Here is a 12,394-nt window from a genome sequence, read left to right as displayed (position 1 = left end):
CAACAACACATATCAACTTTTAGGCAAACGAAGGCTGAGATTATTCACAGATACACAGTTTAGTTTTGATATTTCAGACAACACTAAGCTAAAAACACGACGAGGCACTAGTCATAGTGTTAGGTGAATATATTAGAATAATAGTTGACTTTTGAACAGAAATAAATGTGCCGTTATTAAACAAAGCTGTCAAATCACATTATTATCTAGCTGACAGCAGAAGGAGGAACAATCTCGTAAAAGGTCAAGGTTGATGATATGGTTCAGGATTAGCATCACATTTCATTAGCATAGCTAACAGGAACACAGGCCTCAGAGATACGACTACAACACAACACTGTGGTGCTAATGCAGCTCAGACTGTAGAACCAAGTTACAGTACTGGAAAAATGTGCAAGTAGAAAAATCTATATATCCCTATATATATCATAAAAAAATAGAAAAACATACTTTACATGAGTTCTCCCTCTCATCTATAAATGAAACACAACACGGTCGTACAAAACCCACAGCTGTACAGTATGTGTGTGTGTGTAACAGTTTGTGTATTTAGTTTGATGTTAACTGACAGCTTGAGCCCGAGGCACAGTCTAGACTGGGGAGTGACGACGTGTGACTTCAGCACATGAGCTGGTTGGAACGTATGTGTGTGCATGTGCACTATGTAAATGTGAACACACAGCTGGTGTTAAAATGACTTGACCTGCCGTTCCTCTAATGGCCACAAGGTGGTGGCTTCAAAAGGACTCAACTAAGACAAGCAGGGGATGACAGCTTAACGATTTAACTGTAAGCACTTATTGGGGTAGGAACCAAAGGCGGTACAGTACAGCACATTCTGTAGTCTGAAACAGTCCCCACTTCAGGCTGATCTTTCATTTTAGCATTATCATTTGGCATTTTGCAAATATCAAGAGTGACTAAGCTCATTTACTTCTTGTTCTCAGGGTCTCTGCTGCACTTAGTTTGTGGGCTCACAGTGTCAATCTAGAGTAAACCATCTGAACGCTAGACCCATATTGACCATCTTACCAGGCAGTGTCCCGTGACCTGGTGGCACCGCGTCGCGTGTCCATGGCAACGACAGGCTTCACATACGCCGTTGTACAGATTACCATTAACCCTCCGAAAGCCTGAAATACATGCCTGACACATACACATACATTCAAAGTTAAGGGATTGGAAGTCAGACATAATTGACTCTCTTTAAGCAGCTTTAGTGTAGAGTAATTAATCAGCGATCAACTAATTAGTGGCTCACTGTGTTAAGTGTGTCTGTAGGGTTTACTGGCTTTCACATGAAAACCCAGATGTGTTTATGGGCAGGTGTGTTTAATCAACAACACACCTGCACTGTTATGGAGGAATCTACTGTTTTAAGATAAGATTTAATATTACTGATTGATTAGACAGCCTTCACTTGATTAAACCAATTTTATCGAACTAATCAGGTTAAATATGGATGCAAGTAACATATATGGTACAAAAAAGCAAAATACGATAAATTGATGTGTGGAGCTTTTTAGTATAGTTGATTAAAAGAAAACTGCTCTGAGGGTGCTTAAAGGTTTGTAACGTCTAAAAACAATCTTCCTTCCAGGGAGAAATTGGTTCCCACTCTGTGTTTTTTCCACCATGAGATACAGTATAGATGCTTTTAATATTAAATTATTAATGATGATGCCGCTGTTATTAAAATAACTTAAAGGAACTCAGTAAACATAAACTATTAGTAGTTACTTTGCTGTTCACATTCAAAACACTAACTTTGTGGGGGGTTTTTCTCCTTTACTGATGTATTTTCTATTGATTTTTACACCAGGCGCATTAAAATTTCAGAAGCTGTGTGTCTGTGCGTTTACCTCACAGGAAGTTCCAGCATATCCTGCAGGACAAGAACACATCTCTACAGCTGATGCAGTCTTCTCGCCTCTGGCGGAGGGATTAGCTACTTCCATGGAGAACGAGTGAAGTCTGCACACACACACAAATATAAAGCATCAACATGCAACACACTGGCCTGTCCACTTACACACACACAGTCTGATTCAGATAATCGCGACTTCAGAAGTTTTACAGCCCAATTCAATTTCACAGAGATTCACTAAAAGAGCAGCCCTTGCTTTTAAGCTGCTGTGGTTTTGCATTTGACCTCCTATTTGTTATATCCCCAGGGTCCTACCTGTATACAGCACTGAACTCTGTGCTGTAAGAGGCCCGGACCATCACTCTGTCCACTTTGGCTAACACAGACAGGAAATCCCTTCGAGTTATCGGCTGGGCTGTCTCTGCAACTAGGAAGTTCTCTGGCAGCAGAGCAACGTGCTTGGTGCTTGGTGATGATGGGTACACGGGCTGGCCAAATCTTCTGTCTATAATCCTGATCCCACCACCCTTTAAGAGAAGGAAGGAAGCAACATTATAGCCTTTACCTCCCCTTGAAGCTCACTTATAATGCCATAAATCCAGGTGGCTGATGTTCTCTAAAAGCCATCCTCTTCCATGAAAGGGTGATCATACCCAACTGATCAGAGGAAGAAAAAAAATAAAGTGTGAGTGATGTGTCATTAGGTAATGAGCTGCAGTTTCTATTGACATTTAGAGTGGACTGAATGCAAAGTGAATTGAGCCTGGGCCCGCTATCCAACTATCTCTTGTTGAGAAGGGATCAATGGCATGTAGCAGCTAACACAGAGTGACAACTACTGATGGAGGTGAAGAGAGAGCGAGACAGAGAGCGAGCTTACTATGCCGATAATCCATTAAATGAAAACTCATTGAAAGAGGAGACTGAGGGGCATTAGGAGAGAGAAGTGGCAGAGCAAAGGGATACACGTAAAGTTGAAATGAAAGAAAAATAAGGCAAGAAAAGAGGCTTGATGACGAGAAAAAAATAAAAAAGTATTAAACTAGTAGAAAGAACAATAACAACATTTACACTGAATGCGGTGAGTTCACATCTTATCTTAATTTGTTTACCATTCTACTCTCCATGTCTGTATTTACAATTCGTCTTTTTTAAAAATAGCAGATGCAACTGCTATTAATAGGTGCTAACTGAATACACAGTTTTCCAACAGCAGCCACTGACTTGCCTTACGCTCGATGGGAATGCAGACATGCATACGTTTCCAGAGCAGAACACTGCCTGTTATTGTTATATTTATATTTCCTTTAACTGCGCTGATGGAGGCTGATAAAGTGGGCAGAAAGACACAAAACCCAACAAAGCCACACAGACAAACGAGGACAGAGAGATTATTGTCTATTCAGATCCTGAACGGTTACAACTTCACAAATCTAGACAACAAACACAATCAAAACTCGATGCAGATCTGCCGAGTAAACAGTAGGAAAGAGCGAGAGGCTGAAAGAAGACAGAAGGGGAGAAGGGCGGCTGACAGTGTGTAGGTGGATCATTATTGTCATCGTTTGGAGAGGCTTTTTGTTGACAACAAGACCGACACTTGTCCTCCTCTCCTCCCTCACTCTCCTCCCAGTACGTCGATCTCACGACACATCTTTAAATAACACGAGCTCACTGGTCGGTGACTATCCAGCTTCTTTCATCCTTTTATTCATTTTCTCCTTACATATGTTGTATCTCTAGCATCTGTCTTTTAATTTCCTTTCATCTTACTTCCTTCCTTTCCACTTTCCTACTTTCTTGCTTAATTTATTTCGTCCTGCCTTTTCCTACTCTCCTTCAGTTTGCATTTTATGATTTCTTTAATTTGCTTCCTTCTACTATTTTTGTCACTTTTACCATCCTTTCTTTCTGATATTTATAAACCAAAGACTTAGAAAACAGAGTCATAATACAATTACTGTTTGCATTTGCTGTCATATTCATCTTTTCCTAGTCACCATCTGAGAGGTAGAACCTGTGCTTGTTATAGCAGCTTATTAAAGATGCACCATTTGAAAATCCGTCTAATTAAAATCGCCTCTTCTTTAACACATCACAGTTACAATCACTAGTGTGTGCTTCAGAAACACACAAACCAATCTGTGAGTGTGTGTGTGTGTGTGTGTGTGTGTGTACACAGAGAACCCACAATGTTGTTTACTGTTCTAAAAGATATAAACAGTTAACTAATAGTGTTCCTGCTTTGCTTATTGCTGCCATACATCATATCACAACCTGCTCATTATAAAGACATACAGTACAGTGAGAGGAGAAAGGAAGGAGACTATCTGCATTTTTTTATTGCTAAGTTCAGCATTTCTCTGCCAGCTGTGTGTGTGTGTGTGTGTGTGTGTGTGTGTGTGTGTGTGTGTGTGTGTGTGTGTGTGTGTGTGTGTGTGTGTGTGTGTGTGTGTGTGTGTGTGTGTGTGTGTGTGTGTGTGTGTGTGTGTGTGTGTGTGCTTTAACAGCCAGTTCATTTAGTGGTCTTCACTGTTGAACAGTCAATGGCTTGTGGCAAAAGATAAATAGTGCAGCAGACACAAATTCATCAAACATTCACACTCATGTTCATGTGGGCTTCTTCAGGCCTCTATAGCAAGGTCACCCACTACCCTTAAGAAAATTCCCCCAGTGCACCAATATCCAACACATACACAAAGACAACTTACTTCTATGATCAGGTCGGGTTCTGAGCTGACTCTAATGGCCATTTCATCTGGCTGGTCTGTGGAATAGGACACAGTGAAGACCACACTCCCTCCATATGCTGAAAGCTGGAGGAAGACAGAGACAGAGTATTAAAATTGTAAAGAACTGCTGAAATCTGACATGATTAATGAGCTTTCATGTGTGTACTGTCATACAGCTGAGAGAACAGTTTTTTTCTCCCCAACCTCACATTGATTTTAAAAGAAAATATTTCTTTGGTAGATTAAAAGTGACCGTGTGTATCGTCTGCTGAACGAAGCCTCCTGTGGTCACTGTGATAATCACAGAATGGAAGCTGAATATAATCGAGAAGAGACTCTCACATGTCAGAACTCACTCTGCAATTTCAGCCACTCTGCAAACAGCAGTTAACACTTGCAGGCGTGAGGTAAAAAAAAGGAATCGGCAGCAAAATCTGAGCGTTCTCACAACTGCTGCTCAGTGGCGGTGGTTTCCCAAAATGTTCTTTTGCAGTTTGATTTAAAAAGCAAGGAGGACTTCGAAACGACACTACGATCTTCGTTATCTTGTGTTTCAGCGCGGCGTTTCTGTCGAGTAAACAGAATGAGCTTCAGCTGGAGAAGCGCTGTGTCGGCACCATCCTGAAATTTATTATTCCGCTCCAACCTGAGCAGTAATGGGTGGGAGAGCAAGATAATAATGCCGCCATAAAAACAGAGAGGGGACATTGAGGAAGTGCGGGTGGGGGCGGTGGAGGGTAGAGCTGGAGACAGAAAGATAGACTGAGAGTTAGAGAGGGAGTAAGAGGTTGGCTTAATATCGCTATAAACCTCTTCCATTCTACATCATTACTCTCAGTCCTTAAACTGGGAGGAAGAAACGCCCATTTCACAGCTGACTAAAACTACAGGCGCGCACAGAACAAAAGGCGCGTAGCAGCACCCATGGAGGTGTACTTATTGTAGGTTGGCATTTTATTGACCAACAGCTTCACTCTAATCTAAGCCCATTTACTACTTTGGATTCCAGCGGACTGGAGAATCATAGTCTAAATATACAGGATGAATAGAGCATATTACTGCCATCAACAGCCCATTCAACTGCAATGAAGACGCCGCATGAAAAGGAAAAAAATGCCAGTGGAGATGTTTTACAGATTTGTTAAAGCAGGAGTTAGATTAGATATTGTTTGAGGTGATAATGACAAACTCATGCGAGAAAGGAAATGAGAGGAGCACAACTATGCATTGGTGACTATGTGAAGACGTGGGACAGTGGAGCAAGAGGAGGAGGAGGAAAAGTGAGTCACAGTGTGAACCCCATTCCTCCTGCTGTGTTCCCAACTGAACCCCCGATCCTAAACAATCAAGTCAAAGCTTAGGGTTCCTGCTACAGTGAGACTTTGACAAACAAACATATTTGAATTCAGCAAATAAAAATGCAAGTAACAGCAGGCGAGACATAAAAAAACTCATCTGTATCTACACATTTAGATCAATCAAAAGGGTTTTGTCAAGCCAGGTGGTAAAAATCCCTGAACTGCACAGACACCACCAATCACTGTCAGAAGAAGCCAACTGACATGTTTACTGACACCTTGGAAATCTCAGCGACAACACTTATTCATATCTTTTTATAATTACTGGAGCTCCCTAAAGGCGTGAGCCATTTTCAACATAATAACTGTAAACGTGTCACCTACTCACATACAGAAATATAATATAGAGATGTTACCATCTGCTGTTTCTATAGTCAGGAAGAAATATCAAAGACTCAGTTTAGCACCACTCGTGCATTTGTTCACCTAAACATCAAAGTGGAGGTAAAAAAAGCATCTTCTCTTTTATGATAGATTTTGTCAAAATATCTTTTTGTCTGCAGCAGGAGCAGCACAAACTGACATTTCTGCATCTTTTTCACTTTCACTTTTATGCAAACACAAGGGGCAGAAACACCACATGCCTAAAACTGAAATATGGTATTATTATGCAATTTTGAAATGCTACAGTACCTCCTTCAGAGGATTGTGTTGGCCCATCTACATTTGTATGGTTGTTGGCTGTCAATTTCTGGAGTACAAAGGAGGACCAAAGTACTCTCCAGATTGGACAAAGAGAGGGGGTGGGAGGGGGCAAAGAGAATCAGCGCTCACCAAATGAAAACCACATTGTCAGAAAGCTTCAGAAAACAAACTTTCCAAAAAAATAATAATATGACACACACACACACCTGAGCTGTCTATCTGATGCCGGTGGTTGTTTGCGATTGCCATTGGGAATTTTCACTCCATTTATCAACTACAAGCGAGCACGCACACGCACACACGCAGTATGTTGTCCAGCATTCCATTGACTATTGGTCCATCTGGAGCCAATCTAAACCTAATGCTAGGAAAAACAACTGTGTGTGTGTGTGTGTGTGTGTGTGTGTGTGTGTGTGTGTGTGTGTGTGTGTGTGTGTGTGTGTGTGTGTGTGTGTAAATGATATATACTGAGACAGAGAAAAAGAAAAACCTTGTTAAAAAAGTTAAATCTAAAATTCAGTGTGTCCAGTGGGTGCATGTCCAAGCGCGGTCTTGTTTGGCTCCGGTGCATTCGTGGTGATCCTGCATCATATCTGTTAGTGTGAGACTGACACGTCACAGCAGCAGAAGGTGTCCATAAGGTCAGGACCTGGAAAACTTTGAGTTGATGGTAAAGTTTTGCTTTACTAAGCAGGTGGGCTCTCACCTAGAGGGCAGCTCAAATCTGAGGCTCGTGTCCTGTTGGTTACAACCCATTTGGGGAAATCAACCCCCAAAGTCAGTCGCTTTTAGTTTAACAAGAGGGGTCTGGGAAACAATGCAGGTGAAGGTCATACCATCACACCTTTACCGTTTTATATCCTACAGCCCTTCATTTTATAAGTACTGCTTTACAGAGGGAGAGGAGGGGAGAAGCAGCATTGTTGGATTTTGAGGCGCTTGTGTGCGGCGCTGTACTATGACATGATAATTACCAGTGTGTGGCAGAGGAAAGGAGGTTAGCCGTACTGTAACTCAGTATGCACATCTCATCCGGGAAGATGACTAAGAGCAGCCGCTCAGCCGCTTGCTTTCAGCCTCTGCGAGGCGATCAATCACTGCTCTGCCCTCACGCGGCTCACCAAGTCTTGAAAGTCAACTCCAGCAGTGCAACTGCGCATCGAGCCCAAGGTAATAAACAACAACAGCAGCAAGACGGCGTTCGATACCGAATCCTCGCAGCACTGATCCAAATCTGGGCCTGGAATCAAACTTGTGTGCAGTAGGACTTCGAGGGCAATGTGCTGTAGCACTAAAACATTATCATGCAAATATGATAAAGCGCTTCTGACACTTCTTTCTGGTTTTGTTCCCTCCAAAAAGAAAAAGTCGTCAGCAGCAGCAGCAGCAGCAGCAGCAGCAGCATCTTCTACAACAGGAACAGTCGCTAAGAAATATTGCTTTAATTTCCAGACTCCTCCCAACTGAATGCACTGAGGTACTGTACCTCGCGTTTGGCATCTATTATGTTTTTTATAATGAAGACATCGGTGAATCTGAATTGCAACAGTTGTTTACTTTGTACTACACGTGATAGGAGGCGTTCTGATGTCCTCGCTCTGTACCCTGGGACTCCTGCAAAGCTTTCTGCACTCGGCCCTCCAGCTTGTGTGTGACACCAAATGATTTAGTTGATGAAAACTGCGATTGATGTAAAAACAGTAATGCAGGCGTGAGAAGGGAACAAGAGGGGGAGGGGGAGAGAAGAGAGTGAGGTAATGGGAGGCGGAATCCATCTCATGCAATCAAGAGCAGATTAGAAGCAGCATTAAACCCAAACTATTCTACACACATTTTTCTCGCGTGCGGTTTAGGAGGTTGTTAACGGTTGATGTTCCTCCTGGAAAAGAAAAAAAAGCCAGACTTTCCCCCTCGGTGCGGTCCACAAAGTGTTTTACACAAACACTTTTAAGACAATTTTCATTCATCACAAGTGAGCGGTGTCGACTTTTATTACCAAGGTGAAATCGGAGCATTTTCTAAAAGCGCATTTTCCACTTTGGTGCTTCAGGTTTGCACCTGTAGCAGATTTTCTCCTTAAAGGATCATTACAGTGAACTACTGCTTCTTACGCTGTGACTTACTTCTTGTACTGAACAATACCGAAGACAAAGATGATGAAAAATTGTTATAGAAAAGTGGAGACGGTGGAGGCAGAGAAGGAGGGCGGGATGAAACGGGAAAAACAAGCTGAGCTGTGTGTTTGTCAAGTTTCAGCATATTTTGAGCTTTTCCTTCATCAGCTGTCAGCAAAGGATGTTTCTCCTCTCTCCATGTTCATCCATCACCCCCTCATCTCCCTGCTTCCATCTCTCTTTTCTGTCCATCTCTGTCTGTCTGCTTTCTTCAAACGATGAGCATTTTTTGTTTTTCCAGGCTTTCTTCTGTCTTGAATACGAGTGTGTTTTCTGTGTACAGGATAGATACAAGGGTGTAATGATTTGACAGGCTGAGAGAAATGTGCAAAGAATTAAGCCACAAATATTCTTTATAATATCTAGTGTTTCATTTGGACCAATTTCCTTAAAAAATGTTCAAACTACATTTTCCTTTATGATTAAACGTAAATACAGCTCTGCACACGACCGAGCTAAAAGCCTAAAGCAAAATTCACGATTAGTTCACCAGCACGGTTTTGTCATTTAGCATTTGAGTCATAGATTTTAGATAACGAATCCCATAATGCTTATAGTTTAGCATTATTGTTAAATGACCACAACAGTGGTCAATCTTATTTTTTATACACAGTACGTGGTCGTTTACAGGAAAGAATACAGAAAAAGACATTTAATCTTCTTTTTGAAATTGTGAAAATAAGCAAAGTGCTACTCAGCAGCAAGTGGACTTGCTTGAATCGTTCACCTCCTGTCGCCTACAAAAAGCTTCTTCAGCTCTAACTAGAGGGGGCCAGGAAACACTGGAGACTTATTAAGCTGTCGACACCTTGAGGGCCGCTGAGGTCACATGTCCCTCACAAGAGAAAGCCGTAAAAGAGCCTGGGAACTGAGTTGGATGACAGCGACCAACTGTGAGTAAGAGCTGATGAAGTCTTGTGGATGAAGAGTGAAATATTAAGAACCTCAAGTGAGTCCAACCAAGCACAGCAGCATCACCTGTCTGCCATTGTCTATTTGATATTGTGGATTAGTGTAACATAGTTTCCTCAACACTCCAAAAAAAACCACCTTTGAACAAAGCCCCTTTAATGACACTAATGTCTCTGCTGCGGATTAGTCTGTGGACCTACACATTAAAACAAAAGGAAATGCCCATTGAACACGAGTGGAACCAACGAGCATCCACTGAACATGCAAACGGGCCAATGAGTATCCTGTGAATTAATGACACAGGAGGTCATGCAAGCGAATTAAGGGTGCCATCACGCACACACACACTTAAACTTGTATATCCACTGCTGGCTTGTCATTAGACACACATCCTGTCACTTCCAATGATACACTCTAACATGACAGACCACAGTGTGTGTGGGTGAATGAATCACACAGTCAAGTCACATAGCATCTATCTCTGTAACGCGATCAGAGACTGAAGCAAAGAATCACTTTTTCATACAGTACAGCAGACACAAACACACACACACACACAGTGGCAATTTGTTTGTTTCCCATATTTGGAGACATTCGGTTCTGCACCACTGTCCCTAATGCCTCCAAAACACATCATTATCTGACTTATATAGGCTCGGCAGTGTGAGTGTTTTCGTGTGCGTGTGTGAATGTGTTTGAATAAGAATATGTGCTTCCAATTGTGTGTGTGCGCGTGTGTGTCACAGTGTTATTGGTGTGTGTGTTAAGACAAAAAACAGTTGATTATCGAGTTCAACAGGCGAAACACTGTTTACCCTGAGAGACACAAAGCAAGCGAGAGAGATACAGAAAGAGAGAGGGAGGAGCGCTTGGGGGAAGAAGAGGGACATGATTTAGGAATGGGGAAGTGAAAAATGCGAGTCCCGGCGAGATGGAGTGAGAGTTAGAGGAGGAGAGCAATGAAAAGATGCAGCGACGGAGGGATGGTTAGGGGGAGGGAGGGATAGAGGTTCAGACAAAGAAGGGAGATGACAAGCCAGGCCTGCAGGGTGCAAAGTAATGAAATGCAGTGGTATATCCCTCTAAGTCATGACACCCAGACAAACATCACAGTCAGTCTGTTGTTGTTGTAGTAGGGCAACAACTCGACTTCAGAAACATGGACTGCAGCTATTTGCCAACTGGAGTTATGAAGTCTAATCATGGCCACAGAAAACGACGGCGTGAATTCGGTCGACATTAGCAGGAGCAGATCCAGGCGAGCGGCGCTGGGAGGGAGGGGAGCATCCCAGCAGGATGCATTCTCGCTAGACGTACATCCAGGGGATGTATTTTTAGATCATAAACTAAAATGTGTTTATACTTTCAAACCCACCCGCATGATGTAACCGCATGTTAAGTTTTTACACATGTGCCGGACTGTTATTGCTATTTTTAGCCAAGAGTTGTGGCTGTTAAAATGCAAGCAGCGTCTTATGACATTAGTTTTCAGCAACATTTGTTAACCTGCTCCTCATCATACAGTACCTTGTTCCCCAGGTATCGCTCAGGAGCGTTCCAGTAGTAGACAGAGCCGAGGCCATTTACAACGTCTGCGTGTCGGACACTCAGGTACGGAGGCGTGTGCCTGTGAACAGTCCACACTTTCTCTCCCGTGTCACCGATCAGGTGCCAGCCTGTTAGTGTGGTCTCCTACAAAAAAAGCAGGTCACCAGTAATATTAATTAGTTCATTGTAATGTCATTGTCTGTATGAGCTCCAATCTCAACAACAGTTTTAGGTCCACACTATAAAAAAACAGGTCCACACTATAAAAAAAACAAACAACTACAAACAGGAAGTAGGAGATTTCAAAGCTTCTTATAACAAATGGACTGTACCATGTGGGGGGGCAGATAATAATAATTTTATTTACATTTTATTAGAAAAAGGTCCAAACCAAATGCATGTAAGAATGTAGTCACAGCATGAGTTAAACATTCTGTACATCAGTCACACGTCAGGAACCTTGCAACTACTGTACAAACTTTTCCCCTCACCTCCTGAAGGATTTGTGCGTGTGTATGTAAGTGTGTATAAGACAGACAGCTAGACACACATCTGTCGTTGCAATTAACCTGACCTTGGCTTCCCCTTTTGAACACACGCACAGACACAAGCACAGACACACACGCGCACAACACACACACACACACAAACACTATCTGTGTCTAAATCTGAGCTGCCATCCTGTCAACGTCTCCTCTTCCCTCCTATCCCACCCCACCTGTCAGTCAAAAGCTGTTTTCCTCCTTTCACCTCTCTCCTCCTCACCTCTTGTCTTGCCTCCACCCTGATTCTCTCTAGTTCTGCCCTTTTCTTTCCCAACCTCATTTTCTCTTTCCACTTACTCTGAGATCCACATCCTGTCTCTCCAATGCGATTTATTTTTGCTTTTACGCCTAATATTTTATTGGTATTCACAAAGGGGGACTCCATTTTATCATTTTCCAGATGCTGTTCTAAACCTCAGAGCCAGATTAATTTCATTTTTTGCACCTTGTGTTGGATGCGTTCTGTGCCTTAAGGATATTTATCAAAGTGGTGCACCAGTGTGGAAGAATAGTTTTCCTGTCATCCGAAAAATATCTTCTGGGAAATCAGAGAAGTGATTATCTTTCCTTCGTGCATGTGTCTTTAAAGTTACAGTACAATTTCTTGCATTTT

General features: G+C 42.3%; 1 protein-coding gene across 6 annotated transcripts in view; it reads right to left on the bottom strand.

The window, feature by feature from the left end:
• The window catches only part of lama2 (laminin, alpha 2), a 98,594-nt gene that overhangs the window by 50,156 nt on the left and 36,044 nt on the right, over positions 1 to 12,394 (bottom strand). For all 6 annotated transcript variants that reach the window (XM_029140389.3, XM_055506142.1, XM_055506141.1 and 3 more), the window contains exons 14-18: positions 11,216 to 11,380; positions 4,579 to 4,683; positions 2,183 to 2,394; positions 1,863 to 1,974; positions 1,033 to 1,146 (exon numbers count right to left, since the gene is read on the bottom strand). In XM_029140389.3, coding sequence (XP_028996222.1) covers positions 1,033 to 1,146; positions 1,863 to 1,974; positions 2,183 to 2,394; positions 4,579 to 4,683; positions 11,216 to 11,380 — 708 coding nt within the window. The remainder of the gene's footprint in view (positions 1 to 1,032; positions 1,147 to 1,862; positions 1,975 to 2,182; positions 2,395 to 4,578; positions 4,684 to 11,215; positions 11,381 to 12,394) is intronic.

This window comes from Betta splendens, chromosome 24 (assembly GCF_900634795.4).
Source record: "Betta splendens chromosome 24, fBetSpl5.4, whole genome shotgun sequence".
NCBI lineage: Eukaryota > Metazoa > Chordata > Actinopteri > Anabantiformes > Osphronemidae > Betta > Betta splendens.
Note: the sequence above shows the minus strand (reverse complement) of the source record. Positions and strands in the feature narration are given on the sequence as shown.